Source organism: Accipiter gentilis, chromosome 5 (genome assembly GCF_929443795.1).
Source record: "Accipiter gentilis chromosome 5, bAccGen1.1, whole genome shotgun sequence".
Lineage (NCBI taxonomy): Eukaryota > Metazoa > Chordata > Aves > Accipitriformes > Accipitridae > Astur > Astur gentilis.
The window spans coordinates 37,485,677-37,504,770 of NC_064884.1; the positions used below are offsets into that span (position 1 = coordinate 37,485,677).

The following is a 19,094-nucleotide window of genomic DNA, read 5'->3' on the forward strand; positions in this document are numbered from 1 at the left end:
GAACTTCCTAAAGCTGCAAATGTGTGTGCTTTCAATCCCTTTTATTTTATTCCTCTAACAATACACTGCTATTTCCTACATTTTCTGATTTCCTAAGTTACTTCAAATATTTTTAAGCTCGGTTATTGGTGAACACAGATTTCAGAAACTGTTGATGTATCGAGGCTTCACACCAGGTAAATCTTGTTTCTTTTACCGACTGGTGCACTCTTCCATTTTAGGCCCCACTAAACTAGGCCTGCTTTCTCATTACATTCCTGAGAAGGCTCCGTTCATAGATCACTGACCTTCATTTTAAAATCCCTTGCACACACACACGCCTTCCTAAATTTCACAGAGATTTTGTCTATAACAGAAAAGATTCAAACACACTATTTGGAGTGATCAAGTCAAACACAGTTTTCCTCCTCCCTTTGACTGGCAAACTTTGCTTAGGCTACCTATCTATTATCCCCTTTTCTTTTTGGGTACTATGATTTTGAAAGATGATTCAGAGACTCACCACTGCATTGACATCCTCCATAGGAATAAGAACTTACTGTTATTATACAAATAGCATGTAGTGGGAATAAAAAAATTAAACTCAATACACATGCCTCCTTAATCACTCCCCAGAAGCTTTCTTTCAACAGAACATGTCTCTTAAGGCAATTTACTCTACTTAAAAGCTTTAGTCCTTTTTATTAGAAGTTCCATACACAAACTGGTGGCAATTTCACTTATTTCTTTATGTATCTGTGTGGTAAAATCAGATTACTTCTAGATAAAATAGTGTCTTACAATCGTCAGGAGAATTGCGTCTTTTACCTGGATTCCTTTAAAATACATCATGCATATGATTACTCATAAGAAATAAACTGATGCAAAGGCTTTTTTGCAAAGTGCCTACAGCAGTGTAAAACCTTGCCTTTCCTTGGCCTCACCAACTTTTCTTCTACCGAAGATCTGTGGATGTTTATTTTACCCTGGGGACCAAGACCCATAATGCTGTGAAGCTATTTTAAAAATGAAATGGTGTTCATAGGAACAGTATGTGTTTAAATGGGGTAATACATTGTATATTTGTATACAATTTCTGCTTTGAGATAATGCTATGAAATTCTTTGCCCTGCACAGTAACTAAATAACCATAAATGATCTTTCATGCATATGCAAATCTGTCCCTCTAAGCACCTTATTAATTATTTCAAAGATACTTGGAGGTCACCACTCATGGAAATTTCTATGCATGAAGCCTCATTAATACAAGACACCATACAGAGAGATGGGATAGATTTTTGTTGCCATTTAACAAGGGTAGAAAGAGTATAATCTTTAACGTTTACTTTTTTATTTTAATGACCAATGACATCCAGCCAGCTCCTATCTATAAGTCCTTGCTCTGAGCTGATACAGTGGGTTTGAATCACGGGGCTGCTGCCACACTACTCTGAACAGCTAATCCTATCAATGCACCAGTTACCGTGCTCAGAGCTCTGGTCCTCAACGCTGGCTGTTCTCAGCTGGAGTAGTGCTGCCTGGCACTAGATTAGCAGCTAAGCACTAAGGAATTAATGTTGTTCTTCCAAAAAATCACAGCAATGACACATTTTGTGTTGGAACAAAGTGAAGCTATGGCATTATCAAGGTGATATATCATAGCTCATCAGCTGAGATGATAGCCGCCTTCTGAGCACATATTATCTCCTGCTTATTTAGGCCACGTAACAGAAATCAAAGAAAAGAAGGATATAACCACACAAAATACAAGAACGCAACGACAAAAAGCATCTTCTGGTATATCTGTGCCAGGAAGCAAGAAATTAAACCTACTTGAGAAGCACTGTTTCTCTGAAACCCCTAGATCCCTCCCAGCTCAAGTTATCATACACATGTGATAACACTGATCTTGTCTGTCACAGTGACCCTTTGCTGTAGCAGCTGCTGTTGATTTTTATTCTGTTGTGTGTGCGGTGTTTTCACCTCTAGATTGATCCAATAAAAGATATAAAAAAACTTGCTATGTTGGTGTGTTCCCTTGATAAAAATCAGGAACAGTGAGTCAAATGTTAATGGAAACTGCAGGCTATGTTCATTATGTTATCTCTATTTTTGAAAAACACTAGAATGAACAGAACTAATTGGAAGTGCAAACAATTTAAATAGGCTTAATTACAAAACCAAACCCTCCTGTACAGTTCTAGGGCAATGTGTACACATATGACTTGAAGAAATGGGCTAGTTTTTAAGTAAATCCATTCTTACTTGAAAATGGAAAAATTAAATACTGTTTACAAAGTCTGAACTCAGAACATTAGTATTTTCTGTTCAAGACACTATAAATACTACTTCAGCATTAGTCTGTGAAGTTTAAAAATACATGTATAAATACAGACTGTTTTGATCTGTCTGTGCAACCTGGTCACCTACTATAACATACATCTCATTACTGTAAATACAACTTTGTTTTGTATTCCTTTTAGAAGCAGGTTCAAATCAACATCTAACTTTTCAATAAAGCTCAGATATAATATTTTTTGCTTTGAGTCATGCACTGTTAGAGATAACATGTATTAAACCAACACTGCCACAGTAAGAAAGGAAAGTCTTTTCTTGGCATGTCCCATGGTATTCATTCCTGTCAAGGGCAATTCATTTTAGGCTTCACTGAGGTAATTAGAGAAAGTTGTATCAAACAGTGCTTTATCATCCTCACATGCAAATACAAACTGCAAATTGCAGTTGCAAAAATGAAGATTGCAAACTGTAGACTGCAAAAATGCAATCTTATACTACTCAGTAGGAGTGCCATGATAAGTGGAAAAGAAAATCACATGATACTGCTCTTAATGTTTCTTGATTGAATTCAGCACTGACGAAAGCTGCTGGATCCAGAGCTATGAAGGAGGCTAAAATCCTTTGCAACTGAACAGTGAGAGATAAGGGTTTGGCAACTCGGGCTTTCCTCTTCTTCACAGGTGTGATGCAACTCAGCCTCATGACTTATTCAAAGGACAAAAAATAGTCATCAGTTCCTCACTCAAATATAACCTAATTCTAGAAACAACCAAATTTCTCACATACCAGAAAGTCAGATTCAGGTAGCTGCAGAAATGAACCAGTGAAGTTACAACAGCACTGGTTATATTCTTCAACCTCCAAGGCAGTCTGAAAGATGATGCTTACAAATACTTTTATTGATACAGAACTGATAACATAACACAGAGAACTGACGGAGGTAGTAATCAATTTTACATTTAGATGGAATATTATTTAAAACCGCTGAATACTCGGAGATTGTGATGGAGAACCTCTCCAACACAAAGCATACCAGCACAGTATAAGGTCAATACTTTCTAGAGATAACCAGGTTGGCGCTGAGCAAGCAGGTATGCCTTGACAGCACCACACACCACTGTGCAGAGATACTAGCACAGGTTCTGAAGTCGTATTTGCCTGGTCAGTCATCATCAGCCTACCCGAAGCGTCAAAGAGCCTGTCCTACGTGCTATACTGACACAACTATACTTCCTTCCCTTCGGCATCATGATTCCCCTCTAGCTCCCGAATTGTTGTACTGCACAGCACTGCACTGTGGCACGCCTAAACGATGCGCTCCACTGGCACAGGGCAGCACCTTCACAGAAATTTTTCCAAGAAACATTCTTACTAACTGGAGAACAGAGAGAAAATGTGTGACAATTGTATAGTTATTACTACCACTACTATTACTACTACTTTAATGTACAGCATTTTGAAAATAACTTTCTGATTTGGAGAGTCCTGAAAGATTAGCAATATTTTAGCATTTCCATATTTAGCTATTTTAACACTTAACGTATAACACAGCTGAGGCTAGACTGGCAGCAATAGCTGCTTTTCCATTCCCACAGCTGAACCTATCTCACTTGAACAGTAGTACAGTCATCCTTTGTGCATCCTTTACAGCATCCCTTTCTTAGGCCAAGCCTATGTCTTCCTCACCTCTCAAAGACTGAAATCACATCCCTGAGCACTTCAGCTCTGTCTCCTTGCATTTTTTTCCTCATCCCATCCCTACTCTGCTTCTACTGCTCAATTCCCATAGTGTTCAACTTCGACCCATAGAAGAGAGAAAAAAAACTGGCTTGCTGCTGCCAGCCAGGGGTGAAAATTTCTGCAAACTTCTTAATCTCCTCTCTGAAAAAAAAAAAGGGCAGATAAAACTTCTGAACTGAACAACTAGAGTTGCAAGATATATGGAAAAATCCTAATAAGTTTTGTGCAGCATGACTAGCAATGGGTTTACAGACAGAAGAGGTGGAAGGGCCATGAGTTTAACACAACAGCCTGAACTGGAGGCAGCTCTGGGACACTAGCCATGGCTGCAAGGAGGCCGCAAGAGAGGAGCAAGGTGAGCTGCCTGCTGCACCACTGGGAAAACTGATTAACCTAAGGAGCTAATGGGAGAACAGGGAAGAGAACTGATAAACGAGGGGAGCAAAGGATGGATTCATCTCAAGTAGCTGATTAATTTGTGTGGGAGCAGAAAATGGATTAACTTTTGGAGAAGCAAGGAGGGAGGCTGAGAGTACAGACTGACTACACAGTACTATAATAATGTCAAGGTCAAGGAGAGAGCACTGGGTATAAAGTTCGTGTTAGGTTCCTCATGACAAGTTTTCTTATACAACATTAAAAAGTGTTTTGTGTGGTATGAGATCAGTGCATAAATGCAGTAGCAGAGCAAACTGTTGGGGGGGAAGTAAAATGAGACCGGGCGAGACAGCACATAAACAACAATTCTAGTGAAATGTGAACTGATGATCATTGCTAGTTTGCTCTCAAAGCAATTAAAAATAAATAATTTTAAATGGTTCTTACAACTGTACTTTCAATATCCTCAAGGCATGTCCTCACATTAAGTAAATGCCACTCTCCTAAGAAATTTTGTCAACTTTTCTCCCATCAAGTGATTTGAAACTTACCTGTCATCCATTCAGGTAACCGAGCAAACCCATCTTCTATGAAGCTTCTAATATGTTGGAAAATTATTCTGATATGGCTATACAGCACTTGTGACAAACATACGCAAATTTAGCAATGCGAAAAATAAATTCTAATATATTTCTTCACAGCAAAATTTTTGAAGATTTTGCAGTCCATGTACCAGTGTAATTGAATCAATTCTCAAACCATGTCTTCCAGATTCAGTGTAAGCCTTTGTTTAGTTAAGTCAAACTTTGTCTCCTACTCAGGTAAAACAGATAATCTACCACCTTCTCAGGGTGATCTACATTTCATTCAGTGAGGTTACAATTAGTAGCAATAACTTCATCAACAGGAAGGCTATTTGAAATTCCTATTGCAGTCCTTTTTTTATTAGTACTTGCAGACAGGGCAAGAAAGTTAACAATTTACTTAATTTGAAAGTGGAAATGTGGAGGTCAAGGTGGGTTTTTTTTAACCAGAGTGTAATGCTATCATCTGCTAGCACTTCATGATTATAAAATACTAATGTGAAGAAAGTATGCATTTGCTTTTAAAAGAAATGCCCTTTGGAATCCTGTTAATTCTCCAGTTCACATGCTCAGCAAGAACCACTTCAATATTCAAATATTTTCTCCATGAAATTAAACAACTCCTATGAAAACAATATAATTCCACAAATATACTCAAAAATAATAGGTGATTAAAAAAAATCTTGCCCTGAAATCAAAATCACACACACAAAAAAAAAAAAAAAAAAAAAAAAATCAGCTAAAACATACCTACGCAAGGGAGGGAATAGCCAAGCTCTGGGTCATGGATGAACTGACGGTCATTCAGCATAGTCACACAGTACAAATGGAAACAGTCCAGGCAAATGACATGGCGATGCACGCACTGGAACACAAGCACAGGACTCCTGTTAAAAACAAAACAGTGAAAATTATGAACAAGGATTGGACCAAACTCTACAAAACCCTTTGTTTCAAACTTTCAATTTTATAATAATTTTTCATTAGTAGTACACAAGACTATTACATAAATAAAACCAGAATTTAGCTTGGCATATTGCTGCACTTTTAAAAAGAGATGGTTTCTAACATGAATCAGATGAAAGGAAAAGGAAATAAGTTTTTACTGAAAGTTGAAACTTTACTGAAAACTGGAACCTAAAGGAAGAAAATTGCTTTAGTAACAGAAATTGTTGTGTGAGGTGAGGTAATATCATATATGGTAAAATATCAAATGGTGGTAGGTAGGATTAAATAGAAATGTGACCAGCTAGGAAAGCTAAATAGGACTTCGTGAAGACCACCCTGTGCCTTCAGCCTCTCAAGGCAGCCATTGGAACTCTGCATAGAGGGCATTCCCTTCGTAATAACGAGCAAAATAATTCAGCTTCTGGTGAGAGGTATGGGATTCGATTTGGGAACAAGACACCTAAACTTCAGTGCTATATTTAAACACCTACCTGCATGCTAAGCGAGTAATTCCCACTATAGTCAATACACTCAGTGGAGGCTGGAGCTGATCAGCCTCCAGGTATCTGAGCTAAATCACCTGCTTGGCTCCATTGTCTGCATGGACTAAACCTCCACGGACCATGACGGGAGCTCAGACACCCGCCACACATGCTAAATATGGGTATCCTAAGCTTGACAGGTTACTGCTTGTGAAGATGCAGGGAGGAAACACTTGGACTAAGTGAGGACAAACAGTTTTACTCCTGAGCTGGCTGGCATTCACAAACCCTCCAGCAGTGGCCACAGCAAGGAGGGGCAGTGGCTCCCCAAATCCTGCTCCGGACCAGTACACTGGAGGTGAGAGAAAAAATGAGTAATACGGGAAATATTACATACGCATGAAATGTGTCTTCACTGCAGGAACACAGTGATAAACCTCATGGGTTTGCTCTAACATAAGCTAACGTCTGCTAACTCCTGATGGACATACCTTAACTGTCAAGTCCAAAATAATGACTATGACCCCTTTGATAAAGTTATGTGCTCTCTAAGTGTACAACACTGCTTGCTTCTCCTTGAGGAGTATTACCAAACCCAAGTATCAAAATTGGAAAAAATAAAGAGAGATGAGTTAAGATGAAAAGAACAGTGAGATCCCCATTCAAATGCTGAACTACTACTTTTATTTGTCTGTGGGCAAACACAGGTAGAAATGAGTTGAATGTTATTTTTTAGTAACTAGGAAGAAAGAGAGAAAATTATTTTTAAAAACTAAAAGAGGAATTCTCACATATTCGCTGTACTCTGGGAGACAGGTATTAAAATACAACATCAAATACAGCAGGACTTGTGATAACATCATCAGAGTTAGCAATACTGCCATAGCTTCTATAATTCCTGCTAGACGATGCTTTGAAAACCCACTGAAACAGTAAATCACCAAGCCCTCAATGTGGGAATACAACTGCAAAATGTAATCAATAATAATTTCAGATACTGTATATAAGCATTTAATCTTCCATGAAAATATGCTTTAGAGTTGCACATACTATAGAATTCATGGCAGTGTGTTGGTATCTCCAAAAATATAATCTCTGTGTTTTAAGGATTTTGTTGAATAAAGCAGCTTAAAAACTGAATTAAATAAAACCTCCCCATTACTAATCCTTATTAGTTGCCCACTTGCTGTTCTGAATGTAACAAGTAATAATTTTAAAAGGACAGCTGTAAGGCAAAATGGGAAGCTGATCTGTATCATTTCAGCTCCGGATGGTCCCAAAATCATTATAGAGGGCTGGAGGAGCAGTTATCTTGTCTCTCCAGTGCAAAAGTCCCCATGGCTCACCAGTCAAATGTAAGCTTAAGAAAAAAACCCCAAAGATTTCTTCCATAAATTCAGATATAATCAAATTTGCCTATAGCTTTAACGGATATCTCTCTTTTAGGGTTAATTGCTTATTTTTAGTGCTTCAGTATCTGAGTATCTTTTTAGTTTTATGGGAAGCTCCCTGGATATAAATTCACACCCCTCTGATTTTCATTTCAAAGACAAAATGTATCTTATGTGTGAGGAGAGATCCAAAAGAGAAAGCCATCAAAAGTTGAGTATCTTAAAAAACCCAGGCCAGAAATGAAAATGACATTATTAAGACTTCCACCTAAACCTGTATGAAACCAAGACTAACAGCACTTCATTATGCAAATGAACTACTACAATCAGTTACTAATGTAAATTATTTTGTGGTAATCAATATTGCTTCTTAATTTATTACAACTGTTTGAAATCAAACTATATTCTCCAGAAGGGGCACAGCCATATATGTACACATTTAAATTGCATCTTTAGGAACAACATTAATCTTAAAATGTGCTATCTTTTAACACTACCAGACTTGCAAGCAATGCATACAAACTAGATATAAATCTGTGTTCTTGCTGTGTCACAAACCACAAGCTTAGCTTTCACAGCTATTACACTGTCCACTAATTTTGCAGCCCACAGTACCTGTGTCACAAGTCTTTGAGAAACTCACTGTATGCAATGCAGATTTATCCAAATTCATTTGGCATCGGAACAGTTGCTGCATTCCAGCATTTACAGATTTTGAATCAAAAGAAAGCACTTCCACTTTAAAAGAGATATTAAAGTTTTGTTCCTGAGATCAGTAAAGATGAAGATGTAGAGATTATGTTCATAATGCCCAGATGAAGATAGTAAATACTCATTTAGGATAACCCCAAGAGTTATTAATAGAAGCCTTGCTTGAACCAAACAAAATTTATTTTAGAAAGGAGTATTATGAAAGTAAAAAAATTTGCCATATAGTGTAACAAGGTGCCTTGCTCAATCTAACATAACAGTCTAGTAATGTAAATCTGATGTATATTTTAGAAGGTATTTCATAGGTTCCATTTACATAATGTGTTTGGCTGAATTAGAGGCTTCATGAGAATAATCTATAAGAAAAATGTTTCTCACAGCAAGGGATAAATTGGTCCTTTTTGTTCACCAATTAGGAATGTAACCACTTTTAAAAATTGAAAATCCAACATTACAATACATCACAGAAAATTTCCATAATAAGTCACTCGCTCCTGTGCTCTGATTCCTTTTCATTAGTATTTTATCAGTATGCATTTACTTAAATGAAAAAGAAAGGAGAACCTAAATGTTTCTGCTTCATGTTATTACTCTCAGATAACTGTGTGGCACAACAGCAGCATGGCTGGAAGCACTACCTAGTCTGTACACTCTTTCCTCCTTCTCCTGAGAAGCAGCAAGACACAGATAATTCTCAGATAGACTGCAACAGTATACTGGCTAAATAAAGATACAAAGACTTGATCTTGTTTAGATAAGAAGCCCACCGGGAAATAAATTGTTCTAGTATATCCCAAAATCTCATGACGGTTATTAATATACTGAGAGTGAGTCCAATGGCTACAAATGTGAGGGGCTACTCAGCATAAGGAATTATTTGCAGACATAAGAGTGGATTAACTGGTATATCTTTCAATGCCTACTGAAGAAAAATGTGGGGCAATTTGTCCCTTCCTTGGTCTTTATCCTTCATATTTCAAAAAAAGCTTGACTGAGTAAAGGTTAAACAGCACACCACACATATCAGTCCATTATTTTTTAGAGAACGTGAGTAGCCACAGTCTGAAGCACTTTGGAGCAAGGAATATATATAAGCCTGTAGAAATCTGTGAAAAACATGTTGGACAAATCTGCGAAACCCCCTCGAGGTCATTTCTAGGTGACAGTTGGATTTTTCTCACCTCAGTCTCAAAATCTTAACCAAATAATAATAAAAAACCTTAGCAGATGTCTATAAGGCTGCCTTGCTGGGATTACAGTCAGTGAAGCAAAAATAGCCATTTGGGATTCATTTCTGTGCAGTAAATAAATCTGAACGCACACAGCTATATCACAGCCTTTAACCCCACCTATGAGTGCTATATTTATCATAACACACTTCTACATTTCTAATACATTTTTCCATGTTGGCAATCTTCCTGTACTTCAAAAAGTTTTCTATATAAGTACCATGAAATAATTTAATTTATAAATGGATCTCTACGCCATTCCAAAATGAATCTTTGTTAACTTACAGGTCAGATAGATAAGCACCATTCAAGAAAAGATGAATCACTGAATAAAATGTGTAAAAAAAAGGAAATTACGGAAAATATAAAATTGGGTGACATAGACACTACAGACGCTCTGCTACTTCATAAACAATCAAAGTAATTAAACAGAAATACTCTCCTTGAGCAGCATGCAATCAGTTTTGCCTCTACCCTTGTAGCAGAACAAAATTACAATGCCTAAATAGGCCAAATTATTCATCCATCACATGGCTTCCTCATAGAACTGTATATAAGAAGAGCATAATCTCCTAATTGTACAAAGCTGGTGCCACATCTGGTTTTCCTATCACAGACATTCCACACTCTTATTCAAAACTATTGAAAGAATTGCCTGTTAATGATGCTTTAAGTGCATGGTTTTCTTACCATGAAAATTCTTCCAACTACTTCCAGTTAGATTATTAAATTCCATTAGAAAGATGCAACTATTTATATAAAATATAAATATAGAAAATATAGAAAAATTACCACAGTGATTTCTGTTTTAGAACTGAGGCAGTTTGGAGGGAAGTATACCAACAAATCCTGCCTTTTAACGAGCAATATGCTATTATAGATAAATAGAAACAGTGACCTAGCAATTGCAGACTTGTAAGTAACAGTGCAGGCCCCTATATATTTAGACAAGGGTAGGCATTTGAAATGGGTATCAAGACCTTACAAGAGAAGCAAAACAGTGATAAAGTACTAAGAAAGAAATCTCACTGATACGACTTTGAAGTCAAGAACCCATCTTTCACAGACTTTAGCAACACACAAAAAGTACATCCCTGCTTTACCCTTCCTAACGGATGAAAATAAATCTCTACATAGACTGTGCCAATTAAAAAACCCAGTATATATAAATACAGTGTTCTCAGAACACTGACATATTAAATCCACTAGAACAACCCAAGAAAATCTGGTTTTGTGTCTCTGATCACTTGCCACACAACGCATCAAAGGTCATAAAGTGAAGGTTATGAACAGCATGAGACATCACTGTGCAAGCTTAAATTTTCTGGCTGTGCTTCTGTATAAAAACGTATTCTGACCCACAGCTGTTAACTTAAAGGGGCATTGGCAAGTGAAATCTGACCTACTTTCTCCTCTATTATGTTACATGTTTTCCTCTAAAATGTACTTTCATGTTTCTTATTTCTATTGGAAAGCAGCGCCAAGAGGCCAGAACCCAGGAGCAGCCTGACAGTAAAAAACCAGAATATAAGAAGGAAGAACTGCCACACTTAAAATTAGTGCGCATGATGGCAAGTGCTCCTTTCAGCAGTGCTCCTGTTAAATCTGTTGTTAAGTTTTTTTCATGCTATGGAAGCGACACATTATTGCCTGTAAAATCTGTGATCACTGTGGCAGGCAACAGCATCTACCTCCCGAGGACACAGGCGAGGGAATTCTACGTTACATATACTGGTACCTTCATATCAGTAGCCGGCATTAAATACGAGCTGTGCCTGCTTGCTCAGAAATGCCTTGCCTGAGCTCTGTGTTCAGACACTAACCACCCTTGGCACTAACAGCTGAATCTTACAATATCAAGGAATGGACAGTGATTCGGCTGGAGAAGAAACTTTTCCTGTAATCTATCAGACTAGCTGTCTACAGCGCTCCTCTGCACAGCAGATAACTGATAAATCAGTCAGGCTTTGAAAGGAGATCAGTAGAACCTGCTCCTTTTCCTTCCTGTGTGTTTTTAAAACCTCATGAATGCTCCACTGGAGAGAAAAGGAGAAGACCTCGGTAATGGAAGCGAAAGATGACAAACATCAACAAAGGAAGCAGCTCATAATCTGCCCTATCCCAAGCCCTGATGCCAGTTGACAGTGGGAATATGAGAACAACCAACAGGACAGTATAAGTGTGCAATGTCTTTGCTTTTCACAGAACATGGAGGACTTTGCATGGATGTAGTTCTCCAGAGCTCCGGGACCCTTGGATATTGGATATTGATCTGCTCTATTCCTCCCAGCAATCTCCTGGGAGCTCAAGGACTGTCCTGGCATCAGGCTCACCATGATTTTTTACATGTGTATGCAATTGCACTCGGTAGCATACCAGAAGTAGGACCATGATCATCAGTAGGAACATAGTAGGAATGGCAGAGCAGCCTCCTTAAATGTCAGCTCAGAACCTTTGTAGCTTGCGGAGCACCAGCTTGCTGTGAACCAGTTCCTCCATACTGGCTCTTTTGCATGCAATGACCTCCTAGAGCCTATGTCACTTGTACCTTCAGCTTTGGCCACTGAAGGGTGGCAAATGCTTCTTTTGCCTTCCCCAGGATTTAAGCTGGCTTATAGCAGACTTTCCTTTCCCCTGAGGCAGCACCAGCCTTCAGCAGCACAGGCAAAACTGCACGTCACGGGCAGTCCACACCAGCCACGCGCTCTATTTTGCCCAAAGAGCCTCCCTTTCACAGGCTCCTAACTTTCTGACTAGACATACTCGACTTGGACAGACTAGAGACATACAGTCAGAAATCAGCCCAGTTTGGTTTACAAAAATGAATGAATGAATGAATAAATAAATAAAGTAACCAATGAAGCTGGGAGAATGATTGGATATCACGATAAGAGGAGGAGGGGCTAACTCCACCTGCACAAGCAGCACCATGAGATCCTTCAATAATTAAAGATAAATAAATTAAAAAAGTCAAAATGCCTTTGTAGCCTACTGGCCTCTTATTCCCCTGACTGGTTGCTGAGGTTCCCATTTATTTCTTCCAAGGATTTAAAACTTATTTAGTCTTACTTCCTATATCTATGCTAGTAAAATTAACATTGCCAGCAAAAGTTCTTATCCCACTGGAATCCAACTGTCTATGCTGTTAAATTGTTGGAATGGGCCCTGTCTTGCCAAATAGCAAAGTCCCAAACAGTTCCTGGGCATAGTCCAGGGGTTATCATGTGCTGTCTCCAACAGGCAACAGCAATCTGAATGTGGCCACCCAGCTTTAAAAACTAAGAGACTTTAATAGTACAGATTTATGGTAGAAGAGCTTTATTCTAGGACTCTGCTCTCTACACCAGAGCTTACTGAATTATTCTCTGTGTCCTTATTCTTAGACTCACACCTCCATTCCCAAAACCAAACTTTTTGAGATAGCTTGTGAAAATTATGTTATCTGTAAATACATTACATGGAAGAAAATGTTCCTGACACAAAAGACAAAACAGAATCATGACCTCTTTTTGCCTTCTTGTGGATGCTGAAATCCCAGGAAAGACACAGGAGGAAAAGAATATTGGATATAATCTTAAGGGATTCTATTGCATTATCTTCTTCATTCCCTGGGACTACGTAAATTTCAGTTATTCCCTTCCAGTTAACTTTGAAAATACACCCTGGTGCATGAAATTTAAGACTGTGTCTCTTAACATGTATAGAAGAAAAGAAGATGACTGGAAAACAAGGTCAGGTAGAGAAGGGGGGAAGCAGGAGAGGAAAGAAAGATGTAAGAGGGAGCAGGAGGTAGAAGCAACACATTAAGTGCATTTGCTCTTTGAGAATTATCGTTTACCACCTTAACATTATGTTTTATGCTTTTTCTCATCTTTCTTTTCAAATATGACTATTCAATTTATATGTTCATCCAAATGATAACTCGAGGGTGCTTCCCATTAAATGAGTCTTCAGTGTCAACCAAAGATATGATTATTATCATATAAACAAAACCACCCTCAAGTTATTGTTATAATAAAGAGATTTCTTTATAGAAAACCACTTTTTTGAACTCCTACTATCATTATAATTTACAGATAATATTTTACCCTTTCCTCCTCAAGGCAAATACCAAAGCATAAATGTCAAGGTGCGGTTATCTGAGAACACCTTCTACATTAGCACCTTCACTCAAAGGGAAGAAGAATGAGCCTTGGGCTAACAAGTCTCCCTGACTGCATTCTGACTTGGTAGATCGTAAGTGTACAAAGCACTTAAACCCCCTTAATAGTCTGAAGAAAATATTTTGCAATGTCCACCAGAAAATTTTACTAGCAGTGGGAATGGTTTATGTCATTTTTCTATACTGCTTACAAACACTACCATAAGATATTCATATTGTGATTTTTTTTTCTGATCTTGTTACGGTCCTTGTTACAAAAGCAAGCATGGAATTTAAATGCCCAACATGCATACAGCTCTATGTTTAAATTTCTTCATCTGCCTCCTCCATCTTTTTCCCTACATGTCAACTTCCATTACATAAAAGAGTAAATGGAATCACCTTTTCACCCAGAAAAAGCAAACCACAAATTAAATAGTAAAAACCAGACAAATTATTACAAAGTTTGGTAAGTATCAATTCTGAATCTGTAATTGGGCCAATAAAAAAAAAGTTTGCAGAAAATTCTAAAGATTTACAGAGATTAAACTCAACTCAAAAGAGGATTCTGGAAGTGCAAATAATTTTATATGCCTCTTTCCTGTTTAATCTCAGCATATATTTTCATTAGTTTTGTACTGCGTATTTGGAGGCTAGTTGGTCTTCTTTGTGCCTGTTCTTTCAAGGAATTACAATATATATTAGGACTCAGGTAATCTATTGCTCTTTTTACAGGAGTACTCAGGAAAAATATTCTCCCATTTGTCCACCTGACTTAATAATCTGTGTAGCACTCAGGAAGACTGACATTTATCCAAATATAACTTTCCATTTCTCTAGGACCATTCAGTTCCAGATCTTGATACCCAAATGATGCATGGAGTACAGTGAAAGACACTAACAAATAGGCACGTGTGAGATTTATCCCTCTTGTAAGTTTACAGAATATTGTAGGAATGGAAACAAGGGTATTCACAATATTGCTTTAGGATATCATCTCTGACAGTCCTGGGGAAGTTGTTTGTGATGCTAATATGGACTGACTTCTGAAAGAAAACATATTGCAAGAAAAAAAATTGTGGTAGCCATTTCCTCTGTTCTTCAAGCAGATCAGGTTTTTAGTTAATGAAATAGTATTACACTATTCATATAAATGTCACAGATCTTATCTGAAGATACTTAGTGGAAAAAGACTGTGCATGAAAGGGCATGTATCTTGGGAACCCTCATTAATATTTCATTTTTGCCCATCTTTCCCTTGTTTTGACAAAGCGGTTTACTTCCCACCTCACACTTAACTAGTTACATGGACTGACACTGGGGAGGGAAAGCCATATGGATTTTTGATCTTATCCCTTCCTTGTCCTCACTGCGCACTTTCTCAAAGAGAAGGACACAGCAAGCAAGCTGCAACTTTCTTGGAGGGGATATAACAGCCATAATTGTCAGCACTAATGAATACTTTTGACTTCTCATATTTATCTACAGCTTTCCCAGAAGACATAGATCATTCCTGCGGAGACTATCCATATTCAGTCTTCTGTTACACTCACTCTCCGTTAGAGGAAGTAACCCAGCCTCGGGAGAGAAAACAGGTTGTAGGTAGAAACTTGATACACGTCCCAGTAATTTCTGAGCAAAACTAAGACAAATAAATTCAGAAATATTAACAGGCATTTATTTACTAAGATAAGTTTTCCTCTGCCTTCGGTTTCTGTTTGACAAGTCCCTCAACACACCATACTTACTGCCTATGAGCTAGGGTCTGGATTAAAGTCTAGCTAACAGGAAAAAAAGGAGGATTAAAAAGAACATGGAAACAGAATGGAAAACAAGCAAAACAAAATTTTAATGTCATCCATCAAACTCATTCAACATGTGAAGTAACATCCAGGAGATGTCTTGCAATCATCATAGATAACATCATTACTTAGCTTCACAGTCCGCCTATATTCATTCACTGGCTGATCAAACCATAAATTATATACAGAAATCTTTCATTACAAATGGTGGATTTCTTCCATTACAGTGGCAAAGAGGGGTCTAACAGATGGCTGAGCCCTCAGAATCTGTATACCACTCAAATATGTCTAAGGAATATAGTTGGACTCTGTGACAAAACTCTTCCTGCTCCTTCTTTTGCCCAGGGAACAAAGAGAGATATGTTATTTCTCAAAACATATTGACAAAACAAGCACACAAGTGAGCATCACTTAATTCAAAATGTAGGACAAAATAACAAACATTTCCCAAAAGAAACATTTCTGAAGCTCCTGCATTTTCTCTGTTTCAAATTATAGAACAGCGCCTGAAAAAAATGGCAACTCCACCTTATTTAGAATGGTATTTACCAATGTTCATTGGAAATTAGATCACTCATCAATCCCTACCTTTTGCTTTTAAGTGAAACATTCAAACTATTGCACTTTTTCTAATCAGGTGAAATATTACATATCAAAACTGTACTCCAAGTTATATTTTTTACCCTTAAAATTTATTTTAAAGTTTTAAAGTTTCACTTAAAATTTACACTCATAAGTTTTTTAAAATGTGTTGTTTAAAAGAGACAGGACATGTACCTACTTTCTTCCAAAATGAACCCCAGGACACAGGGGAATGGCTTGATCGGATTTTGGGTTTTAATTTAGATGCTATGAAGAAATAACCTCTGGGATTAAGACTGTGCATGGTAAAAAATAAACATTTTTTAGGATGTTAGTAATCAAGACAAAAGTATATTAACTAGACTGTATTCTGTAGATCTTGTCAGTTAAAATAAGGAAAAAACTGGAACACAACAAAACAGATTCCCTGCTTTAAATCTCTGTACTGCATTGCCTTCAGATAGAAAACCCTTGGAGATGATAAGGAAAAAGATCTTTTTAAATAAGGGAGTCTCAATTCTTTATTCCATTTCAAAAAATCTAAAAGGCCACATGGTATAAGGCTCCATTCACAGAATACGTGGTAAGAACTTCTGTGGGATATTAACATCCATATCCTATGTTTCAACTCATAATGGCTCATGTAAAACACTATTTAATTACATTATTATCAAGTTTACACGTAACAATAGAAATGTCAATGGATGTTTGATATTTAATTTGAAAATAATTCTAATTCATCTGTTTTCTAGCATATATATGATTTTTCCCCCAAGTTCTAGTCTCACGAAGACAGAAACTTTTCTGGTAATAATGAAGAGAGCCTTGGAATTCAGTGATGAGAAATGGTGGGCACATAGAAAATGCAGCTGCACAAATTACATTAACAAGTAGGGCTATTAGGAGTACAAACTTGCCTGAAGTCATACATCCTGCTCTCAATGTCATTTCATGTCCTTGAAAGTAGTTCATACAAAGGATTTATCCTTTCTTCCAGAGAAAGAGCGCTGTATTGTGCTCAGCCCCACTCATTTCTATACAGATGGACACAGCATACGCTTTGATTAGCACGAAAGCCATGACCGAATCTGGTGTTCCTTCTCTGAAGATACTACAGAAATGTGTTTGGTTGCAGTCTGCAAAGGAGCAACTAATATCACAGCAATGAAAACCTACACAGGACACTGGCAGGAAAGTTATCAAAATGACTAACAGAAAAGTGAAGACTTGCCACTTCTTTCCTAGGTCTGATTCTGTTTCCATTATAATTGATAGCTAATATGTCATAGACTCTAGGTGATAACTACAAAGATATAATTCAATGTGAAAAATAATAATATCTTCAATTGACAGGGGCAGACCAGGTGTTTTAATCACGCCCCCAAAATTTAATTGCATAGCAGCTGCATACGGAAAGCATGTTTGCACCTGTACATCTGCTTAATTTTACCTTGAAAACATTCTGCTTTAGCATTCATTGGATGTCTTTGTATTTTGAAGTGGAGGAAGACAGAAAGTTCAGTTCTGAAATAAAATTAACTGATAAAAGTTTACCAGAATTTCCTTGTCTGATAAAATAGTACCTTTCCTCCTCCATCAAATAATATAATTGACATCTTGTTCATACCACTTATTCAGGAGTTTGGGGGACTGGTCAAGGTCAGTGAATCTCACTGCTCTGCTCTGCCTGACCTGATTTAGAGTTCAGAATCAGAGAGGACAAAAGTTCTGAACAGCCAAGTTGAGGTGGAAAGTGCAATAAGGCACCATTTTTAGGATGCTCATGCTACTAACTATGCCAAGCTTTCTAGCAGTTACAGGTACTATAGCTGACTCTGCCTCATTCCTCCTTTGAGGAAACTTCATAATCCCCTGCCAATGTGCAGACTGGTGTGGTGGGTTGGCTGTGGCTGGATGCCAGGTGCCCACCAAAGCCATTCTATCACTCCCCCACCTCAGCTGGACAGGGGAGAGAAAATATAACAAAGGGCTCGTGGGTTGAGATAAGGACAGGAGGGATCACTCACCAATTACCGTCACGGGCAAAACAGACTCGACTTGGGGAAAATTAACTCAATTTATTACCAATCAACCAGAGTAGGGTAATGAGAAATAAACCCAAATCTCAGAACACCTTCCCTCCACCCCTCCCCCTCTTCCTGAGCACAACTTCACTCCCAGATTCTCTACCTATCCCCTCCCAGCAGCACAGGGGGATGGACGGGGAATGGGGGTTACGGTAAGTTCATCACACATTTTCTCTGACGCTTCATCCTCTTCAGGGGCAGGACTCATCACACTCTTCCCCTGCTCCAGCGTGGGGTCCCTCCCATGGGAGACAGTCCTCCACCAACTTCTCCAGCGTGGGTCCTTCCCACGGGCTGCAGTTCTTCACAAACTGTTCCAGCATGCGTCCCTTCCACAGGCTGCAGTCCTTCAGGCACAGACTGCTCCAGTGTGGGTCCCCCACGGGGTCACAAGTCCTGCCAGAAAACCTGCTCCAGGGTGGGCTCCTCTCTCCACAGATTCGTAGGTCCTGCTAGGAGCCTGCTCCAGCGCGGGGTTCCCACGAGGTCCCAGCCTCCTTTGGGAACCCGCCTGCTCCAGCGTGGGGTCCTCCATGGGCTGCAGGTGGAGATCTGCTCCCCCATGGACCTCCTGGGGCTGCAGGGGGACAGCCTGCCTCACCGTGGTCTTCCCCACGGGCTGCAGGGGAATCTCTGCTCCGGCGCCTGGAGCATCTCCTCCCCTCCTTCTGCACTGACCTGGGGGTCTGCAGGGTTGTTTCTCTCACATCTTCTCACTCCTCTCTAGCTGCCATTTTTGTGT

At 38.5% G+C, this 19,094-nt stretch overlaps 1 protein-coding gene across 1 annotated transcript in view; it reads right to left on the reverse strand.

Moving 5' to 3' along the window:
- Nucleotides 1–19,094, reverse strand: part of PRKN (parkin RBR E3 ubiquitin protein ligase) — a 787,949-nt gene that overhangs the window by 277,964 nt on the left and 490,891 nt on the right. The window contains exon 7 of the mRNA XM_049801652.1: nucleotides 5,730–5,866. Within this exon, the coding sequence (XP_049657609.1) occupies nucleotides 5,730–5,866 (137 nt within the window). The remainder of the gene's footprint in view (nucleotides 1–5,729; nucleotides 5,867–19,094) is intronic.